This window comes from Prionailurus viverrinus, chromosome A2, assembly GCF_022837055.1.
Source record: "Prionailurus viverrinus isolate Anna chromosome A2, UM_Priviv_1.0, whole genome shotgun sequence".
Lineage (NCBI taxonomy): Eukaryota > Metazoa > Chordata > Mammalia > Carnivora > Felidae > Prionailurus > Prionailurus viverrinus.
Genome location: NC_062562.1, coordinates 156,020,318 through 156,042,878, shown reverse-complemented (window position 1 = coordinate 156,042,878; position 22,561 = coordinate 156,020,318). Strand labels below are relative to the sequence as shown.

At 47.4% G+C, this 22,561-nt stretch overlaps 2 protein-coding genes across 4 annotated transcripts in view; one reads left to right on the top strand and one right to left on the bottom strand.

Annotated features, from left to right (window-relative positions):
* TMEM178B (transmembrane protein 178B) overlaps positions 1-14,790 on the bottom strand; it is a 360,015-nt gene extending 345,225 nt beyond the window's left edge. For both annotated transcript variants that reach the window (XR_007146876.1, XM_047832837.1), the window contains exon 1: positions 14,382-14,790. Coding sequence is in view for 1 of the 2 variants with exons in the window: in XM_047832837.1 (XP_047688793.1) it covers positions 14,382-14,763 (382 nt within the window). In the remaining variant the exon portion in view is untranslated. The remainder of the gene's footprint in view (positions 1-14,381) is intronic.
* Positions 14,791-15,415: 625 nt separating this feature from the next.
* Positions 15,416-19,074, top strand: LOC125151579 (uncharacterized). 2 transcript variants are annotated; one of them, XR_007146872.1, is made up of 2 exons: positions 15,416-17,100; positions 17,591-19,074. XR_007146872.1 is itself a non-coding variant. In XM_047832819.1 (2 exons), exons 1-2 carry the CDS (start codon positions 15,416-15,418, stop codon positions 17,879-17,881), a joined length of 1,092 nt encoding a protein of 363 aa, XP_047688775.1. In that variant the 3' UTR covers positions 17,882-19,074. The 2 variants fall into 2 exon arrangements, 1 of the variants encoding a protein (XP_047688775.1); XM_047832819.1 differs by having other exon boundaries at positions 15,416-16,216.
* Positions 19,075-22,561: the final 3,487 nt, after the last annotated feature.

The following is a 22,561-nucleotide window of genomic DNA, read 5'->3' as shown; positions in this document are numbered from 1 at the left end:
ATTCTACTTATCTGAACGACCCAGCAGTAGGCTCTGCCCTTAGCAGACTACAGGCCAGAAAAGTCCTTAAAACCTTCACTGTAAAATGACCCAGCCAGAACAACAGTCATTGTCATTTTGGGAGTATCGCCTTCCCTGTGAGATGCTGAGAAGTAAACATCTCTCTCACCCACTGTTGACTGAGCACTTTGGGGGTCTTTGCAAGCAAAGATGTGTCGGTTGGCCCCCACGTCTTCCTGTCCCCAAATCTCCCACCGTGTCTCCCTGTCCCCAAATCTCCCACCGTGTCTCCCTGTCCCCAAATCTCCCACCGTGTCTCCCTGTCCCCAAATCTCCCACCGTGTCTCCCTGTCCCCAAATCTCCCACCGTGTCTCCCTGTCCCCAAATCCCCCTATGGGGATGATGTTTTCTGTGAGCAGCATTGCTCACCAACAACAATGGCATCGGGCATGCCAGATACTGAAGACGGAATACTTACCATGTCTTCCTAGCATCACTGACCCACTCCTGTTGAAAGTCATAAACGGTGAACTGAGGTATGAACCAGAGCGGAGATGGTCACAGAAGGCACAGTCTCTGTTTCCAGGTCGTTATCTGACCGAAATCAATATCAAAGGAGAGGTGAGGACACTGCCCTAAATAGGTGGTTGAGAGGGAGGCTTCCCTGAGATAGCCTGAAGACACTCCTGGTGATAAATATTGTGAAACCTGGAAAAATATCCTGAGGGAATGGCCACACCTGCCAGACCCAGAGGTGAATTCGGAAATCCTTCCTTGCATGATAGGAACAAGAAATGGAGGTACTTAACTTAACCCCTACTTTGCCTACTCTCTTTAGGGTAGAAGGGCCAGCCTCGAAAAGGCCTAAAGAGGAGAAAAAGTGGGCACAATGAAGAGGTCAAATCCAAAAAAAAACTGAATTGTCGCCACTTGAAATTCTCCCCTTGTGAGTCAGAAATATGGGTGCTTTAAGAAAATACAAACCTTCACCGAGGAAATAAATTGAAGTTTATCATATGCATTACAGAACAATTCACAGCAGGCTTCCTTTTAATAGTGAGTCTCCCTAGTCCAATGAAATTATGGCTCTTTGTTAAATAAGATTTCCAGATCGACTGCATTAACTGAGATAAACCTTCATTCATTCAACAAGTAGGTATTAAATACCTATTATGGCCCATGCATTATGCAAAATGCTGAGGATAAAAAGATGAATACGAAATAGTGCAAAAACAGTCTCAAAAAGGATGGAAACATATGGGGAAATAAAATGTCACTGGTGGTAGGAAGCAAGCGTTTGGTGTGTGACAGGGTGAGAACACCAAGCAAGAGGACAGGAGAGGGCCTTAAGCTGATTGCTAAAAGGTAAGCACGTGTTGACCAGGCAGACTTGGGGGGTGGGGTGAGCAGGGACAGGGACTTCCAGGCCAAGGAAAAAGCTTCATAAGCAAAAGTTCCCAAGGCAGAAAACAGTTCAACTTGTTCGGGGGCAGGGGAGTCCATCAGGGCTGGACGAGAGCGTGCTGGATGCAGAAAGGCACGCCAAAGGACCAGATGCCCAGGTGGGGGTGGGGGAGGGATGTTGCCAGACCTGGGGGGGGGCCATGGGCCAAGGTGAAGATTACGGATCTTATCCTGACTGATACGCTGTGGGGAGCCACTGAGTTGAGCAAGTGATAACATGATTAGATTTCCATTTAGGAAAAATCACTCTGATTAGAAAGCAGTGAGGACAGATGAGATAGAGAGCAGGAAGCCAGAGGGCACTGCAAAAGCACAGGGAGCGGGCACCTAACCACAGCAGCAATGCTGGAACAGGATCGGGGGACAAGCACGAACATTTCAGCAGAAGCGACTTGTTCACTGCGTGGATGAGTAGGGCAGGAGAGAAGAGAGCCCTAAGGATGATCCTTAAGTTTCTGGTTTAGGCAACTAGAGAGGTGGGATATCAAGATGGAGGAAAATGGGAGAGAAAGGACTTCGGGGCACGGGAAGAGAAAACAGGTTCTTCGGGACCCATGGGATATCCAAGCGGAGATATCCCACAGGATATCCCACAGGAGCTGTTTGGATGTTAGGTCTGAGTGACAGATTCCCAGTGCGACAAGTCATGAGTTTCAAGGGCCGAAAAGAGCCAGAGGCGTGAAAGAGAATACTCCAGGAGAATGGAATGTTGGAGAACCCCACACAGGCTGAGAAAGAAGAGGGAATAAGAACAGAGGTAGAGGAGCACCTGGCTGGCTCAATCGGAAGAGCGTGCAACTCTTGATCTCCAAGTTGTGCGTTCAAGCCCCATGTCAGGTGTAGAGATTACAAAAAACTAAATAAATGAAATTTAAAAAAGAAGAAGAAGAAGAAGAAGAAGAAGAACAGGGGTAGAAGCCGATCCAAGAGGGAATGTTGGTTGCCTCCAAAGCCAGAAGAGATGAAGTGTTGAAAAAGAAGCAGTCCCAGCCGCGGGGGACTGGAAAAGAAACCTAGCGGCAGGGACCCAAAAGTGCCCTGAAGACGCATGAGGAAGAGAGGCAGGCCAGGCCAGGAGAGGGGCCAAGCCTGAAAAAAACTAGGGCTGAGCAAGACTACTTCCGGCTTCCTTTGTGCGAACACACGTAGCGAGGAGAGACAGGGAAAGGTGAGGCCAGCTTTTCCCAGAGAGAGAGAGGTCATTCACCTGAGGAAGTATGGGCTCTGCCACCTGTGGATACACGTCCCGGATACGGCAGCTCCTGGGCATCTCGCCAACCCTGTGGCTACCAAAACATAGGCACGGCAGTCACTCTGCTTCAATACCCCTGAAACCTCACGAGACACTCATGATTCCCTAGGGACTTCGGGCCCAGCTTTGGTGTTTCGGGCCCAGCATTATCAGGTGAATATGGAGCCACCGCTATCGTTGTGATAGGTCTTCTGCTCCAGCTGTAGTTTGTCTGAACACAGTGGACACGAATCATTGTCATAACAGAGGGACCCTTGGCTACAGTCACCCTCATAATTTTAAGGATGAAGAAGCTAAACCGTGTTCATCAATAACATAAAGTTTTACCGACTAACATTCTCTATTTGGTTTCCAGAGTGACTGAGGGGGCGCCTGGGTGGCTCAGTCAGCTAAGCGACCAACTTCGGCTCGGGTCGTGATCTCGGGGTCTTTGAGCCTTCCCAGAGCTGGGCACTCAGCCTCTGGCTCATCCCACACTCCCTGTCTCAGTGCCTTCTCTATTCACAGTTCTGTGTCTGATCAAGTTAATTGGAGGATTAGTTTCAGTTTACCTTTCTGACCCTTAAAACTCTTGGTTTTCCTCCACAAGCTGCAGGAAACTTACAAAGGGGGGAGTGACTTGTACATTACTCTTTGTCTCAGAAACAAATCTTTTTTTAAAACTTTTATCTTTAGAGAGAGAGAGAGAGAGAGAGAGAGAGAGAGCCCAAGGCGGGGGAGGGGAGGGGCAGAAGGAGAGAGAATCTTAAGCAGGATCCACACTCAGCACAGAGCCATTGCAAGGCTTGATCCCACAATCAAGAGTCTGACACGTAACCAACAGAGCCACCCAGATGTCCCAGAAACAAATCATTTTAAAGCCTCAATTTCCTCTTCTCACACCACATCAAGAGTGAGTAAAACATAATTTTATTTGTTCTCAGCCCTTCCCATGAGCTACTTTCAGTGAAAACTGTTGGTTAGGAGTTACCTTATTCTCCTCTAAATGCTGCTGCTACTAGTCACAAAAGTCAGTCACAGATCAGCTCAGAAACAAAGTTTTCCATTAATTTTCCTTAAAGAACCTGCCTCCTAAACACTGAACAACACAGTTAAAATAAAATAAAATGTTAACTTTATTGTCAGGATCATAGAAACTTTCCAAATAGCCTGCTTGTGTGCATTCCCCATTTGCCTCAGTTTAAGAAATAAAATAGCAGACATGATTTTAAAGCAACTTCCCAATGCCATTTGTTTCTCTGTCTTAAGAAAGGTAATCAGGGGATGGGGCACGTGGGTGGCTCAGTCGGTTGAGCAACTGACTTTGGCTCAGGTCATGATCTCACAGCTCGTGAGTTCAAGCCCTGCGTCAGGCTCTGTGCTGACAGCTCAGAGCCTGGAGCCTGCTTCGGATTCTGTGTCTCCCTCTCTCTCTCCCCCTAACCCACTCGCATTCTGTCTCTGTCTCTCTCGAAAATAAATAAACATTTAAAAAAATTTTTTTAAATAAAGGTTATCAGGGGCACCTGGGTGGTTCTGTCGGGTAAGCATCCAACTCGATTTCAGCTCAGGTCATGATCTCAGGTTTGTGAGTTCCAGCCCCACGTTGGGCTCTGTGCTGACAGCATGGAGCCTGCTTGGGATTCTCTCTCTCTCCCTCTCTCTCTGCCCCTCCCCTGCTCACACTCAGTCTCTCCATCTCTCTCTCTCTCTCAAAAATAAATAAATAAACATTTAAAAAAAAGAATGGTAAACATCATCTTTCATTTTGGGTTTATCAGTCCCATGCATACTTGCAAATACAACACAAATAATGTCTTCCATAAACAATACCTAATGTTATTTGATCTGTGTCTAACTTCATATAAATGGCAACATACTCCACATTTCATTCTGTATCCTGCTTTTTTCACTCAAATGTTATGTTTACTCACTTGGAAATATATAAATGTACATTTATTTTAAATATATGGCAATAGTTTCCATTGTATGACCCCATACCGTACCTCATCATCTGTTCTCCTATTCATGGGCACGTAAGTTTCTCTGTCTTGCTTATTTCTGTTGCTGTTCCAAGCGGTGGTGCCATACATTCTTGGACATGTGTCCATACGTGTGAATATAGCAGGAGCACAAGTATATGTGTCTTCAGCCTCCGGAGATAGATTCCAGCTGCACTCCAGTGTGGTGTCAGCACACACACAGCAGCATAAGAGCGCAGAGCTTCCTTAGGGTAAAAACAACCCCATCCCATCCAGCTCTGTGAAACACTCCAGGGCTTTGGGGAATAGGAGTGGTGTTTGCCTAAATAGAACCGCTGTTATAAAGATTAAGAGAAATTCAGGCCAAAATTGAAAGGGAGACGCTCTAGAGCAAATAAAGTGTCCAACGGAGTGAGGTTCAGAATATAGAACAGCAGGGCATTTTAAAACGCAGGAAATGATATAAATTTATGAAGATGACCTAATATAAAGTAAATTGCCTTTTCTTGGCAAAATACTTCGACGCCAAAAAAAAAAAATCAATTGAAATAATTCAGATACTGCAGTCTCCCATAAAACAGCAAATCTGTCAAACTTCCTTGAATGCCAATAGCAGCTTCCACTCAGCATAAACATCACCTGTAGACAATTCCTGGTGACTCCTGGAGCAGGCCTTAAAACACCATCTCTGTGTATACAAATTTATAAAAAATAAACTTTTTTCATCTTTGAATCACCTGTTCGTTGCCTGACTTAAATTTATACATGCTGTTATTAAACACTGCTGAATAGGGGCGCCTGGGTGGCTCAGTCGGTTAAGCGTCCGACTTCAGCCAGGTCACGATCTCGCGGTCCGTGAGTTCGAGCCCCACGCCAGGCTCTGGGCTGATGGCTCAGAGCCTGGAGCCTGCTTCCAATTCTGTGTCTCCCTCTCTCTCTGCCCCTCCCCCGTTCATGCTCGCTCGCTCTCTCTCTCTCTCTCTCTCTCTCTCTGTCTCAAAAATAAACGTTAAGGGGCGCCTGGGTGGCGCAGTCAGTTAAGCGTCCGACTTCAGCCAGGTCACGATCTCGCGGTCTGTGAGTTCGAGCCCCGCGTCAGGCTCTGGGCTGATGGCTCAGAGCCTGGAGCTTGTTTCCGATTCTGTGTCTCCCTCTCTCTCTGCCCCTCCCCCATTCATGCTCTGTCTCTCTCTGTCCCAAAAATAAATAAACGTTGAAAAAAAAATTTAAAAAAAAAAAAGCAAGCCGAAAAAGATATGATTCTCAAAACTGTTTAGAATATATATATTTTATACTGATATATGTATATATATACATATATATATCGTGTGTGGTGTCAGCACACACACAGCAGCATAAGAGCACAGAGCTTCCTTAGGGTAAAAACAACCCCATCCCATCCAGCTCTGTGAAACACTCCAGGGCTTTGGGGAATAGGAGTGGTGTTTGCCTAAATAGAACCGCTGTTATAAAGATTAAGAGAAATTCAGGCCAAAATTGAAATCATATATATATATGATTCTCAAAACTGTTTAAATGTAAGACCTATGTGGGCAGGCATTTTGTCTGTTTTATTAACTTCTGCATCCTAAGCATTCCAGTGCCTAGCACATGTAGGTGCTCAATCAGTGTGTTGAAAGAATGAAGATCTTTGGCTATAAAGTATCCTACACACTGACCAGTAATACAGTTCCTTTCTCTATTAAGTTTTACCATTTCTTTTCATTAATTAATTTATGTATTTTAATTACGGTAAAACATACGCAGCACAAAACTGATCATCTTAGCCAGTTTTAAGTGTATGCAGTTCGGTGGCCTTGAGTGTATTCACGTTGTTGGGCAGCCATCCCTACGTTTCTCCGTGAACTGTCTCAGTGTTTAACTCCAATCTGCAACAAGACATTTCAAACCATTCCAAAGAGAAGCAGCGAAGTTGTGTTACATGATTGTGTGCGGGTATGAAATTAGCTGCTTTGCTTCTCACCTCTTCCTTCACACTTTTAGCACCCTGGGATGCTCCCTTCAGAAGTGGGCTCTTTTAGGACACCTGGGTGGCTCAGTTGCTTAAGCGACCAACTCCTGGTTTCAGCTCAGGTGATGATCTCACTCTTTCATGAGTTCAAACGCCCCCCCCCCCCCAACTCCCTGTCCTGTGGGGCTCCGTACTGACAGGGTGGAGTCTGCTTGGGACTCTCTCTCTCTCTCTCTCTCTCTGTCCCTCCTCCACTTGCACTGTCTCTGTTTCTCTCAAAATAAATACATTAAAAAAAAAGAAGTGGCCCCTTTCTCTCTCCTTTCTCCCCTCCTTTCCCTTCTCTCCGGGTTCACCTTTTCTCAACCATCTATCTATTATCTACACTCTATCACCTAAATTTAACTTTCTCATCAAACGTTAGAGTGTGAAAGGTCTTGAAGTTTATATAATCCAAACTCACTATTTTACATTTGACAAAACAATGTCCTTTGGGAAAAAAAAACGTATGCATTTTCTCAGAAACAGCAGATGTCCAATCCAGATGTTCAAATCAATTTTCTGTCCACTCATCCCCCAGGTCACCCGCTCCCTCCTCTTTCTGCGTATTGTTTGGAGTACGTAGTTGTAAAAGTATCTGCATCTGAATACATATTTGTGACTTCACTCTCCTTCATTCCTAGATGTTTACGTGCCTGCACGTGAAGGGTCAGACTAGCCCACAGTGTGTTCAGAATTCTGCCTGAAGGCCTAGGACCACCTAGTAACAGCAGAGAGGGAAAAAATATTTGTAACCGACAACCCCAAGTGGAATATACAGACTCGATCTTGTAATTGATCCTTACCAACCCTACAGTACAAGAAGAAATAAGCTGACCTTCTGGAAAAGAAACATGGCTCTTGGCTTTGTTGACTCAATAAAAAGAACTCACGCCCCCGACCCGAGTCTCCTGACCAGTTGACTCCTGATCTGGTTGACACAGATGTGGTCTTCTGAGGAAGAGCCTGATCCAGCCACACATGACAATGAATTTGGGAAACCGTGAGCTAGAGTGTAAGTTCCCTCAGGTCAGGCACCATGTGATGCCTCCTCGTTTTGCCCCCCAGCACCTAGCGGAGCGCTTGGTACACAGCAGGTGTGCAAAACACATCACACCGACCCTCTCTCTCTTCCCATCTGTGCACCTGCCCACTGAGTCACAGGGCTCCTAAATGTTACCTCTCACTGGTTCATTGTATTTCAGAGTGAAGAGGGAGGATGATGTGACCGCACTCACTTGTGCATTTGGCCACACACAAAATGTGTGTGCATGGGGCACACACTATATACAAAGGCCGTGGGTGTTTACATGTGTTTCCTTGTGAGCCGGTAAAGCCTCCCTATATCTCAAAACCAAAACTAATGGAACTGCAAATTTTTCACTTACTTGCCCAGCTTCCCCTTTATGCTTCCTTTTCTTTTTTTTATTAAAAAAAATTTTTTTTTAACATTTATATATTTTTGAGACAGAGAGAGAGAGAGAGCATGAACAGGGGAGGGTCAGAGAAAGAGGGAGACACAGAATCTGAAACAGGTTGCAGGCTCTGAGCTGTCAGCACAGAGCCCGACGCGGGGCTTGAACCCACAGACCGCGAGATCATGACCTGAGCCGAAGTCGGACGCTTAACCGACTGAGCCACCCAGGCGCCCCTGCTTCCTTTTCTTTTTAAGTTTATTTATTTTGAGAGGGAGAGAGAGAGAGAGAGAGAGAATCCCAAGCAGGCTCACTGTGAGCACAGAGCCTGATGCAAGGCTTGAACCCACGAACGGTGATATCATGACCTGAGCCAAAACCAAGAGTCAGATGCTTAACCGACTGAGCCACCCAGGTGCCCCTTCTTCTTTATGTTTCCTAAAAGCAGAGACACTTCATGCTCTTCACTACTTCACATTATATTATATACTAATTAGTTCATTAGGGATCATTTTTATTCTAATTGGCATGTTTTCAAGGTAGTATCTTTTTTTTTTTTTTTTTTTTGGTAGGAAGCTCTCTACCCAACATGGGGCTTGAACTCACAACCCTGAGGTTAAGAGTTGCACACTCTGCTGAGACAGCCAGGCACCCCTTGTTTTTATTCCACATGTATTTATTTATTGTCTGTCTCTCCCCACTGGAATGTAAGCTGATCCATGATGCCCAGCCCTTAGGCCCTCAGTTAATATTTGCGGAATGAATGAGGGTGGCCATAACCTCAGCATCCACCACAGTGAGCAAAATAAATACTTGAAAATCATGTATCCGGCACCTGGGTGGCTCAGTCGGTTAAACGTCTGACTTCCACTCAGGTCATGAACTCACAGCTCATGGGTTCGAGCCCCACCTCAGTCTCTGTGCTGACATCTCGGAGCCTGGAGCCTCCTTCCGATTATGTGTCTCCCTCTCCTGCTCGCAGTCTCTCTCTCAAAAATAAATAAACATAATTTTTTTTTTTTAAATCACCTACCAAAGTGTGGAAGGGCTTCTGTCAGCGGGTTTCAAAGCCAAGTGTGTGAACTACTTTAACATGACCTTCCCCTGCAGGCCTAAGCGGGAGTTCTCAAGCAGGTCTCCCCTTGGTGACATTCTACAATTGCTTCTCATTTCTTTTCCAGTTTGAGGAATCAATACCCCAGCCTCTTCTCCACTCTACACCCCCCACCCAGCAGACCCTATGGTGACAAGAGAGGGCAGTGCATGAGTCACCAAACCTGGAGCCAGAATTCGAATCTTGGCACCTTCGCTTCCTTATCGTGAGACTTGGCAAGTTAATGGACATTTATATGCCTCAGTTTCCCCAACTGTGGTGCAGGGATGAAAAAAATAATAATGCCCACCTCGAGCATTATTATGAAGAATAAATTAGCGAATATATGGAAAACTCTCAGAGGAGTACCTGGCATCATGTTTGACAATTATTATTATTAACCCTTTCCATCCAGACAACAAGGCAAGTTTCTCTGAATGGAGTGGAGAGAAGCCAAGGAGAGACTAGAGAAGCATGTGAGAATTCTGATGGAATTTTAATGGAATCTTAAAGATGGGAAGTTAATAAAATATAGACTTGGTATAATTGACCATGAACTCAAACCTTCTGCCCAAAACATTCAAGTAGCAAAGTTTCTTCAAGTGTAGAATAACATACTTAAATTTGAGGTCAAGTTATCATGTTTAATTAATTTAATTCCTCATCTGAAACCAAGTACGTGCTTGCTCTTTTGAGGCTCTGGGTTCCATGCAGCTCTGTCCAATGGAGCCTTCTGGGATGACAGGAATGTTCTCTAACCTGCACTGTCCAATATGACAGCCACGAGCCACACACGGCTCTTGAGCACTTGAATGTGGCCAACGTGACTAAGGAAATGAATTTTTAATTTCATTTCATATTGGTTATTTTAAATTTAAGGAGCCACTTGTGGTTAGCAGCTACCCTACTGGGCGTTACAGCTACCAGGGACGTGAGTATACAAGCTCCTTGACTTGCCTCTTCCCGGCTCTCCAGCTCCACTCCCTGCCCCTCTCACTCACTCCAGCAATCACCACTCACGAGGCCAAGCTGCTGTTTCACAGCTCCGTGGCTATGCAGATGGTTCTCCTGGCCTGACATGCCCTTCCTCACCATCCACCTCCAAGTTCATGAAAACTGTGTTCCGATTTCATGTCCTCCAGGCAACTTTCCCCACCCCACCCCTCCCGGCTTACCCCCATCCCCCTGCCCCGCTGCCAACACCATCCGTCACTGCCTGCTCGGTGCTTCTCCACATCTGTAGCTGCTGCTCTGTCGTTGTCATTTATCCCCTGTGACTCTAACAGACTATGGGAATTTTAAGGCCCAGGTATTATCCATCACTTCATTCCAGGGACGTGTGTCCATCACATAATACATGTGCAGTAAATATTTGCTGAGCACATTATTAATTTGTGAATATGTGCAGTGTTTTGTTCAAATAAGCCTCAATACAGAGACAAGCAGTCTATGATTATATAGATCAAATTCTACTAGAAGGCCTATTTTCAAATAATAAAAAAAGTTCTCAGAGTCTCAGGTGAAGGTCTACTTATTTTAAGCCATATCAATGTAACATGCCAGTAGAAATCAAAGAATGTAAATGTTCCCTGGAACAAAATCCTACCTGTAGCTATTCCTCCTAAGGATCTGGAAGTCTCTTGGATTTCAGAAACTGATCCTGTCATTGATCTGTCCCCCGTGCTTGCAGTGACTTACTAGGGAGACGTTGACACGGTTGAAAAGCAAGACAAGAGGACTTGATTATGGTCACAGTCATATGGGGATTCAAGGGTGATCTATCCTTGCTGCACCCTCTACCCAATCCCACCTCCAAGAAGGAAATCATTAAAATCTCATCTAATGTGAAAAATAATGATTGTGGGTGATAAATGTCTGTTCAGTGACATCGGCTATCCAAAAAAGTACTGTTTCCCTTATTCCGTAGCAAAACTTTTTTGCTCAAAAAAACCTTCCCTGTTAAATTATTCAGCATCTGTTGCAATATTAACCTACCCTGAGAGCCATGCTGGCTCATTTTTTTTTCATCACAATTTTCTGACTAATCCTTTATTTGGATTCCCACACAAGTGTTCCTACAATTAGAATAAGCTCTTGATGGATACGTTTCTGTGAACCTAATTTGTATGAGATATTTCCCAAGTACCAAGCATCTGGTGAATGTATTTTACAAATTATATCTTTCCTGCCCTTCAGGAACTTAACAGTTCAATAAGACAAACGAATAAATATACCGTGACCAAAAATGCATATTTGTTATTGGTACACACATGGCAACAGGGCATCGAAGAAATGGATTTCAGAAAGAACATGAATCTAAAGGACTTTATCTTCGAATCAGATATAGATTTGACTTTTGTTTTCTTATTAATTATGTGGTTTGGTTGTGTTTTAAAATGCACAGACGGCAACTTTCTAATGTAATGAACATTGATTTAACAAACGATTGAGTTCGTGGAGCTGTATGATCATTTAGATAAATCTCTAATTTTCCCCTAATATTGACAGATTTTACACAGTCTTTTTCTCTGGTGTCCCTTCCTCCTTGCCCAACACATATCTCCCAGCATTTTAATCTGAGATGTTCCCCCAAAAGACAAAGGCCTACCGTATCTTTTGAGGCTGCTAATGAATACTGTGAGATAAATATCTTTCCCTAAGATGCCTGCCCTAAATTTAAATAGAGGAATATCAATTTCTGGGTGCTTTTTTTTTTTTTTACTTCCTTCTAAAATCTGCTGATGTAGAAAGAACATGGATTAAGTCTAGAAATTATGTTCTATGTTATTGGAGTTGCTTGTGAATTCTACTAATATAAGATACCCTTATTTCCAAAATGTGTCTATTGTTGCTTAGAAAAGGGAGATCTAGTTCTCAAATATTATGCTTCGAGGTTAAAAATGAAGATAGTGACCTTAAGTCTCTCAAGATTTGTAAGGCTGGCATGCCATCTATCTCAATAATACCTAACAAGAATGTCAAATGGACAGAAACGGCCATGGTAAGCGGGTGCTTGCAGCTGACAGTGATTGCTGTATTTTGGGTGATGGGGAACAGCATCTCCATTAGTCCAAGTGAAATACAATGCCTGCCAACTCTAGGTATCAGTGTATTCAATCCCCCTGCTGTGCCGTGTCCATTTTCTGTTGCTGCAATTAAAAATCAGTCGATACAAAGTCAAAATGTTGTACACTCTTCCCCTATCCCTTTCCCTGTCACTGTGTTTCCAGCTTCACCGGAAGAACATGTCACTATGGTAACCAATCTCTCTGGTGCACAGACCAAGTTAACCTTTCTAGCCGGATTGCCAGGCAAAGCAACATGGAATCAAAGCCCTCTATAGAACCACCAGAAGATACGGACTCCATCCCCCTTTTTCTAAGTGGGGTTAACCAATACCAGACAGAAGGATACCCATCTTGTTGCAAGAGACATTTAAGAAAGGAAATTCAAGAATGTCCTTCAGCAAGCCCTACCACTGCTTATCAGGCATTATTATTAACATGAATTCTCCCTCCCGTTTCAGCCAACTTCCTACCATCTCAATTTTGATGAAAGTGGAAAACAACGAACGAAATAACACTTCACGAATCTGAGAACCTGCAAACTGTTACGAAGTCACCCATTGTCAAAAAGGAGTCTGGTTTCTCTTGTTTTCCTACTTTTAAATCCAAGCCAAGTTACTCTCTTCTGGAATTCTCTAATATTCTGTACATCTTTACAAAGTTGTAGAGCTCCGAATGGGTCCACCTGCTTCATATAGGAGACTAACCACGAAGCAGTTGTGATGTTTGTAATATTAAGACACTAATAACTGGATCGGCTAAAATCCCTAGTCATTCTACAGAAACTACAAAATAAACATTCAGAAGGATTCTCTTTCTGGACTTTTCTAAATCTGACTTGCCACCTAGATCATACCCACTGCTTGTCATTCTTCAACAATTGGCTTTTTTCAAATTACCACTTTTTTCTGATCAATTTCAATATTTTTATAAATCAAAGAACATCAGCTCTCACAAATAATATTTTAAAACAGAAGCAAACCTGTGTTATAATATTAAGAGACACAAAGAACTGTTTTCTATCTTTGACTCAAAGACTTTGCAGGTAACAACATCATTTTCACCTTGGCATCAGCATTTAATAGTTGAAGAGAATGAAACACAGCAAGGGGGAAAAAAAAGAACAACACTCATAAAATCACACCACATCTTCCAGAAGGCAACTACCATAGGAGAGAACGTATTCTCTTCTTCAGAGCAATATTAATAATACATCCAAACAACAGTTCAGTGGACTAATAGAACAGGGTGGTCCCCAAAGTATAAATCACACAAGATTTACAAATGGCATGAGATGAACAGACTTTTAAAAATGTATGTGATCATACGAAAGAAAGTATGAAAGAAATTTTTATCATTAGTAAATATGGTCTGTTTTATGTTTTGGAGTACTTTAGGTATTTTTGATATAAATCTTCTGAAAATGGTAATTTTTTTTCTCTAAAGTGAGGAACTACTTTTTATGTGTTTATTAGGCCCTGTTAAAATTCAAAGCACACAAGTCACTTTTGTCAACCATTTCCCCAAAAGGAGAAACCAACAATCTGGTCAACAGGCCTGGAGCTACAATGGGGCAGGGGCTGTGATTTATCCATGTTTATATGACCAATGCCTGCACCACGCCGGGTATAGACTAGCACTTAGCAAACGTTTGTGGCGTGAATATGGCCTTCTCAGTGAGATGTCTCTCCTGAATCGGTTCAACATCTAAAACAAAGATTAAAACTAGGAGGCTGTCTGCCGGACACATCATTCTCAAAGGGGCTTCCTCTGCAAAGAACACAACGCGACGGATTCCCTCCCTTTTCAGGGACTGATGAAGCATTATCCTGGATAAAAACCCTGGACCACGATATTCCACGGGAATCCCATCACACAAACGCAAGACAAGAGGCCGGGCAGAGAGAGGTAAGCCTCCATTACCGGCTATCGGGAGGCACGTTCTGGCCGCTCCAAGGCTCAGCAGGGCCTGGACAACCTGACCTCCCGTTCGCAGGAGGCCGGAGAGACCGTGGCCAGGCGAAGGGGGCAGAGGGCTGCCGGGCGAAGGGAGGAGAGGGCTGCCGGGCCTAGAGGCGCCGGGCTCTCCGCAGCGCCACGCCTCGCGCCTCGCGCTTACCTTTCCGAATGAGGGCTGCGATCTCGGGGTCGAAGCCCTGCCGGTGGCATTTCCTCCAGAGGCCCATGTTGGTGGAGTTGTACTGCCGGCTGCACTCGTCAACCGGGCTCATGGCGAAGAGCTGCCGGCGATTCCGGGCCCGGAGGAGTTTGCCCTCCCAGCGGTCCAGGCGGGAGCGGCTCGCCCGGAGCGGCAAGTTGTTGTTGTTGTTGTAAATGAAGCCGGGGTCGACCCGGCGGGTGTTGAAGGCCTTGCACCTGTCCCTGTGCTTCCTGGCGTCCGTCTCGTACCAGTGGTCCGAGCAGATGGCCACGGCCAGCATGCCGAGGGCGCAGAGCGCTAGCGAGAGGCCCGTATAGAGCAGTAACCTTCCGGCAGCCATGCCTCCGCTTGGCGGCTACACCATGGGCATGATCCGCCGCAGCCTCGCCTTCCCTCCGCGCGCCCGGAACAAAGCGGCGGGCGGGCGGCCGAGCCAAGGGGGAGGGGGGACCGGAGGGGGACTCGCGCGGCGGCGCCCCCTCGCCCCCGCCTGCCGGTGCGCGGCCCAGGGACTGCGGGGATGGGGGCGGACAGCCTAAAAAGTTCTGATCCGGGGAGGCTCCGGCTGGCTTCTGGGCATCCTCCGGGGGGGCAGGTGCAGCCTCCGGCGGCGGCGAGCGGACAAGACCGCCTCCCGCCCCCTCCCTGCCCAGCAGGAAGCTACTGCCCCGAACCGGCCGCGTCGGCACACAGCCGGACTTCAGGCGCCGCTGCCCTCGGGCCAGAAACTAAACACCCAGTGCTCTCGGCTGCAGTGAGACTGTTGGGCTTTCTTTGTGCAGGGTGGCGACGGGACCCACTCGCCTGGCCTTTTCTTGGGGTGAGGGGCTGGGGGCTATCACGAGTTGCTGCGCGACGACAGAATGAACTCCAGCACCCGCGACGAGACCGGCCAACGAAGGAAAACCTCCAGATGCCAGGGCCGGCTGCCCTGAGTCCCGCCTGGGTCTCCCACTCAGCGACTGCCCCCCTTCCGATCTGCAAACCAAGAAATGTTCTTCCTCTCTGGGTCGGCTCTTTGGAAAAGCTCCGTCCTCTGGTCACCAGTAGGTCCTTTGCTGTCTGGCCAGCGCGCTGTGCTCAGAGGCGGGCTTCCCGTGGGCGCACGGTCGCGGCCAACCTTCCCGCGCGAGCTCCCGGGTGTTCTGCTTCTGGCCTCGCCATTCAGGAGGCCCCTCGGGCCGACGGCGCGGTCACCCGGACGGCGTAACTGGACGAGCCTCGGCCCGCGGTTAGAGGTGAATGGGCGGCAGCCGGCGGGCTCGAAAGACAGGATGCGCCGAGGAGGATGCACCCGGCAGGGCGCACGGCGCGGCGCGCGCGGAGCTCGGCTCGCGGTGCCTTCAACACCATGGACAGGTCGCGCGATCTGGGCTCACCACCAGCCCTGCAGCCAGCCCCGGGGGCGTCATGCCGGTCTCCCCAGCACAGTCTCCTTCCTGAGTATCCACCCGAGAGGTTCCAGACCCGCCTCTCCCGCGATGCCTCTGCCTCACTTCATCTGGCTCCCAAGTAGCCCCAGGAACCTGCTGCTCAGGTGCAAAGAAAATGCTGCAGGCACCGAGGAAAACAGCGGTCCCGGCCCTTCAAAACAATCCGCCCCCTTCTCCTGCCACAGCCCGGCACTGGAGATGTCTGCTCTGCCCAACTGGGGTCAGCCGCTCTCAGACTGCACCATTTTCTTCGCAGCCCACCCAGGAGCCGAGGCGCCGGCTCACTTGGCGGCGAGCGGAGAATCGCGTCCGGGCCTCGGCGTCCCGCGATCAGGCTCCCAGCGCGCGGCGGCCGCCGAGGTGAATGGGGCGAGGGTGGGGGAGGGAGGCTGGGGCGCTGGGCTTCCCCTCCCTGCCTCCTCCTCTAGCCGCGGCGGCTCCGGGGCCTCGCGGGCTCGGCGGGTGGTGGGGAGCCAGAGCCCAGGCTGCGCCCGCGGTGCTCGGGAAATCGCATCGCCCGGGTGCGGGCTCCGGAGGAAGCCGCTGCCGCGCTCGCTCGCTCGGGCGCCGGGCGCTGCAGCTTTGGCTAAAACCCACAGGCGAGAACACTGAGCGCGCAGCCAAAAGCTAGTGATGTCATCCGTGCAACGTGAGCCTCATCTCTTATTTTTCTAGCATCCTTAAAGATAAACTGCACCATTTCCCAGGCACGAGATGTCTAAGCCTGAGTCTCTGACCAGGCAAGTCAATGGTGTCTGGATAGGTATGTGCCCAACCATATCCATATTTATGCACATATACATACATGTGGCATGTAGCATGTTTCCGTGCATTATTATAAATTTAGGGATGTTGCCCCCTTCTCCTGTTTATCTCTTTTTGGTGGTGGAAAATTCCCTCACATCGACCCCAGTTCTTTAAAGACTGCTTATTGCGGAGTCGGCGTTCAGAGGGGCTGAGGAAGTTCCTGCGTCCCCAGTTTTGTCGCTGGAATCTAGGATCACGTTAGATCTTTGTTTTCCCCCAGAAAGCCACAGGCGCTACCTTGCTAGCTCCAGCCGTTTCCCCCCCGGGGCCGGGCGCGTCGCTGGGGTTGCCACGGCCAACCCGAGTCTAGCCCCACGCCTGCGCCAGACCCCCCGACACACACCCACCTCCACCTGCCACCACCTCCCTCCCCAGCAGGAAAGAAAAAAAGGAAACTGACTGATCCTTTCAAGGCCAGAGGAAGAGAATTTTAATGGGTGTGTAGTGGGGGGGGGGGGGGTGCTTAATAGATATTTTGAAAACGCCGGGGGGGCTCGCGCTTTGAGGAGGGGAGGTGGGGTTAAATGAAACCTCGGTGCGGGTCTGTCCTCATCTGGGTGGCTGCTGGATTTAGGCTTAGCGGGGGCGCTGGGAAGCAGTGCGGGACCCCAGACCGTGGGCGGGTGGGCCCCAAGGGAGCCCCAGTTCATCCCAGAAACGCCCGCCACCCCCACCGCCCGGCTCACGTGAGACCGCGCCGCAAAGGCTGGGAGCCTCCCTCCCAGGTTGAAAGCCTGGTTTTTTCTTTGCAATGCTCGCCCCTCATTTTCACCCTTACTCCAAAGCTGGGGGCCCGCACCGTGGGGTGAAGAGCTGCCCTGCGGGGGGGAAAAGTGTCCGGCACCCTGCTTTGCACAACGCGGCCTGTGAGCCAGAAAGAGCGCACCTCCACCATATTCTTTTTGTCTTTTTTCATCCTCCCTGCAGTTTGAAAATCGGGAACGAGGCGTTTCAGTGCCATCTAGTGGGGGAGGGGCGTGCCTCGCCTTCGGTCCCTGGATGCGGCAATGGGTTTTGCTGAAAGGGACAGCAGAGCCTGAGGATGTCCGCCGCGTTCTAGGGGGCCCGGCTGGCCGAGGGGCTATCAGGCACATGCCGTTGGCCGCCTCCCGGTCCCCTGGGTTCCCTAGGACGGTGAGGCGGAGCCCAGCGACTTGGCCACAATGTGGTCTCTCCTTTCCTGTCTACCCTCACCCGTTCCCTCTCCCCCAGCCATGAAAATCTGGAAACAAGCGCAAACACTTCGCACACTTGCAGACTTGCAGTCTGAAATTCCCGGAGCTACTTTATTCTGGAAAGCCCAGAGCACTTCCAGCCTAACAGGATGTCTGTGTCTGACCACAGGGAAGAGGCAGAAAGGTGAAATGATACCTACAAGGTCACTCAGCAAGTAGGGGCACATCCACATTAGAGCCTCACTCTCCTGATTACCAGCTCTCCCCTCCCCCGAGAACCACTTCCAAGAGGTGCCCTGGAGCCCCCTGGAAACCCAGGAGGTTACCCATCTGGCAATGAAGGTACCTGTTCCTTTTATCTGTATCTGTCCTCCTTCTTCCATTATTCCGTCCCTTTCTTGTTCTTCCTTTTGCAACTTTTCTCCAGGCCTGTGCCTTAGGCCTGCTTCCATTGATGTGCCTTGTCCCTTCTCCCATGGCCCTCCTGGGCCGTCCTGTGATTAGGGCCCTGCTGTGGGAAGGGCCCTAAATGGAACATTGTCCTCCTCTTTTCCCAACATCATTAAAATTCTATCTTGAAAACTTTGGCCTTGGTGACATCCCCACAGCCTTTTAAAGATGTTGTTTTCAGGCCTCCTTTGAAATGCGGTTTTCCTGGACAGCACTACTCCATTTGGGGAAGAGCCTGGTCTTTGGTGCTAAAAGGAGGGAGGATTCCTCCTCCAGACTATATAACCACTTGACCTTCTTTTCTTAATTGAGTGATCTATGTTTCTTCCCTCTGCCTTCTTCCAGTTCCTTCCACCCCGTTAGCTGTGGCATCACTGTTTCCAACCTAGTCCTTCCGATTTGAACCTACACTGTCCTAGGATCAGAGAATCCCAAAATTGGAAGGGACTTTAGAGTTTACCACACAAAAATGCATGAATCTCTCCTAGAACATTTCCCAAAAAAGTAATTGGCCAGCTTCTGCTTGCATACTTGCAGTGATAGGGAAATCACTCTCTTGGCAAGTACCCTGTTCCACTCTCAGATGGTATAAATGGTTAGACAGTCCTTCCTTATACTGAGTCTCATCCTAGATCCCTGTAATCCTACCCATTGGCCTTTGAGAAGCCCACGGATACCTGATTCCTCTCCCATTTAATGGTCCTTCTCATACTTGACCTCGGCCATCATGTTCTCCCTAAGCCTTCTTCCCTCCAGACTAAATACCCCCTTGAGTTTTTTTTTTTCTCCTTGAGCTCGCTGCTCCAGGCTTTCTGATGCTTCCTGATTATTAGTGCTTCTTGTATCCAACAGGCTCCTTGATCTAACCATTAAGTCAACCGATAAAGAAAAAACACGGTCAGTCATGTTTCCACATGACCCATATAAAGTTCTAATAATCCTCACTTTCTCTTCCAGGATCTCTTCTACAACTCATCCTTTCTGAATGCTCTTCTAGGATCTTGCCCCAAAATAACATTAAAATCATTGGTTTGCAGTTTGTGAAATCCACATTGTTGAAATTTGGAATTTCATTTGCTCACACACAACCTCCCCCCTTTCGCTAACCAGCGTTCACATTCTCCAAGCTTTCTCTAAGGTCAACAACAGAGATACAGAGATATCACTAAAAGTTCTCTTGGGGCGCCTGGGTGGCTCAGTCGGTTAAGCATCCAACTTCAGCTCAGGTCACGATCTCGCGGTCCGTGAGTTCGAGCCCCGCGTCGGGCTCTGGGCTGATGGCTCAGAGCCTGGAGCCTGCTTCCGATTCTGTGTCTCCCTCTCTCTCTGCCCCTCCCCCGTTCATGCTCTGTCTCTCTCTGTCTCAAAAATTAAAAAATAAACGTTAAAAAAAATTTTTTTTTTAAAGTTCTCTTTCCTGGGTTACAGTTCACCCAAAGCAGATAGATGCTTTCCTATAATTTCTTCACCCATTGGGAGCTATCTTTAGTTATCATATTTGATCTACCCTACACCCTACCTTCAGTCTAAAAATCACTCTCCTTGACCTTGTCTATTGGAAGCAAAATAAAAGTTGATGAGGTGTGCTTTCTCATGCCATCTATCAATATGCCATCATTTGCTGTATACACTTACTCCTGTTTTCCTAATTAACTTTGCACAACTTGGACATTACTTGAAACCCACGAGTTATCTTCCACTTTCGCCCCTGACACAATTCCTCCAGTGTGTGACATGCTAGTATTTATGCTTGAATAGCTGCTCTTCTCCCTATATCTCCACTCATCACAGAGCCACATTTGTGTGTTTAGCAACTTTCCTTCTTTTCTTCCTTAGTAGAGTCATTATAGCAAAAGGCCATTTTCGTCTCACCCCTAGCCATCTAAGTCCTCTCCTGACTTTATAGTCTTCTTCCTCCACCACACCACCATGTTGATCTTCTTATATTCCACAGTTATCCTTTACCCAAAATTCTGCATGAATTTCATGTTTCTTTATTTTTGTTTAATGTTTATTTATTTTAGAGACAGAGAGACAGAGTACAAGCGGGGGAGGGGCAGAGAGCCGGAGACAGAATCTGAAACAGGCTGCAGGCTCTGAGCTGTCATCATAGAGCCCGACTCAGGGCTTGAACCCATGAACCATGAGATCATGACCTGAGCTGAAGTCAGACACTTAACCAACTGAGCCACCCAGGTGCCCCTGCAGGAATTTCATCTTGCCTGTACAGTGAAGCTCAAACTCTTTACGAGGTGTAAAGAGTTACACCCCCATACAAGGTGTCACAAAGGCTTCAACCTATTTTTTTTTTCATTTTTTATTTTATTTATTTTTTTAATGTTTATTTTTGAGAGAGAAACAGAGAGACAGAGTGCAAGCAGGGAAGGGGCAGAGAGAGAGGGAGACACAGAATCTGAAGCAGGTTCCAGGCTCTGAGCTGTCAGCACAGAGCCCGACATGGGGCTCAAACCCACAAGCCATGAGATCATGACCTGAGCCAAAGTCAGACACAACTGACTGTCACCCAGGCACACCTTTTTTTTTTAAGAGAGAGAGTATGTGCACACTGAGAGAGGGGAGGGAGTTCAGGGTGGGGAGTTAAGGGCAGGGAGAGAGGGAGAGAGAGAGAGAGAGAGAGAGAGAAAGTCTTAAGGAGGCTCCACACTCAGTGCAGAGCCCATTGTGGGTCTCAATCCCACAACCCTGGGATCATAACCTGAGCCAAAAGTGAGTCAGATCCTCAACAGACTGAGCCACCCAGGTGCCCTTCAGCCTATTTTCTAAAACTGGCCATTACACTCCCTTAGGCCCTCTGTTCTAACCAAGCAGCCCTCTAAACTTGTTTTAAAAAGCCCCTCTCCCCATTGGCATTCTTCCTCTTGTCCATAAAATACTTAACTGCTCTGCTTTTGAAAGTCCATACAATTACAGGTGCCTCATATCAATAGGTCAAATAAATGTCATTTGATCCTCTCACTAGAAGCTAAAAAGACAACCAGGTAAAGCCAACAAACATTCTGGATATTTAAAACCTCTTCCTAGGGGCGCCTCGGTGGCTTAGTCAGTTAAGTGACTGACTCTTGGTTTCAGCTCAGGTCATGATCTCACAGGTGGTAGGTTCAGCCCCCACCTCAGGCTCTGTGCTAACAGCTCAGAGCCTGGAGCCTGCTTCGGATTCTGTGTCTCCCCCTCTCTCCCTGCCCCTTCCCCACTCATGCTCTGTCTCTGCCTCTTGAAAATGAATAAACATTAAAAAAAAACTGTTTTAAATGACACAACAGAAAAATGATCAAAGGTCTTAAAAAGAAAATTTATAGGGGCACCTGGGTGGCTCAGTCGGTTAAGCGTCTGACTTAGGCTCAGGTCATGATCTCGCCATTCACGAGTTCAAGCCCTGCGTTGGGCTCTGGGCTGACAGCTCAGAGCCTGGAGACTGCTTCAGATTCTATGTCTCCCTCTCTCTCTGCCCCTCCCCCGTTCATGCTGTCTCTGTCTCTCAAAAATGAATAAACGTTAAAAAAGATTTTTTTAAGAAAATTTACAGAAGAAAAATTCAAATGGAATATTAACATACAAAAAAAAACACTCAACCCCTCTACTAATCAGAGAATACAATTTTTTTAAGTGCTTCTTTTTTACCCATCCATTGGAAAAAGTGTTTATGTGTCTGTTAATGTCAAGTGTTGGCCAGGGCATAAGGAAACAAGCTCTCGTGCTCTGCTGGTGGGAGCATAAACCGATACCGCCACTCAGGAGGGCAATTTGGAGTAGCTGTGAAGACGAGAGATGTTTGTTTCCATCCAGCAGCTCTACTTGTAGGTATCTAGCCTGTAGAAACACTGGCACATGGGGCAAAGAGCAGTTTTGGTATGCTGCCCATATCCTAGGGCTTCTATGACAAAGCACCGCAAATCAGGTATCCTAAAATGTCAGAAATTTATTGTCACGCATTTCTAGAGACTGGGAGTACATCAAGGTGTTGTCAGGACCATGCTCCCTTTGAAACCTGGAGGGGAGAATCCTTCCTTGCCTCTTCTAGCTTCTAGAAGAAGCTTCTAGCTTCTAGTATCTGCTAGAAATCCCTGACATTCCTTGGCTTACTCTGATCTCTGCCTCTGTCATCACATGACTGTCTTTTCTCACAACATCCTTCCTCTGTTGCCAAATGTCTCTCTTCTTATAAGAACACCAGTCATACTGGAACATAAGCCTACCCTATTCCAGCCTGACCTCATCTGAATCAATTACCTCTACTATGACACTATTTCTAAAT

What these genes read in the sequence shown, in the direction of transcription:
- LOC125151579 (XM_047832819.1), top strand. Translation starts at nt 15,416, where the DNA reads ATGTTCTTCCTCTCTGGGTCGGCTCTTTGGAAAAGCTCCGTCCTCTGG. An exon ending in AGCGCGCGGCGGCCGCCGAG is followed by an intron (nt 16,217 to 17,590) that starts GTGAATGGGGCG and finishes TCCTCCCTGCAG; the next exon opens with TTTGAAAATCGGGAACGAGG.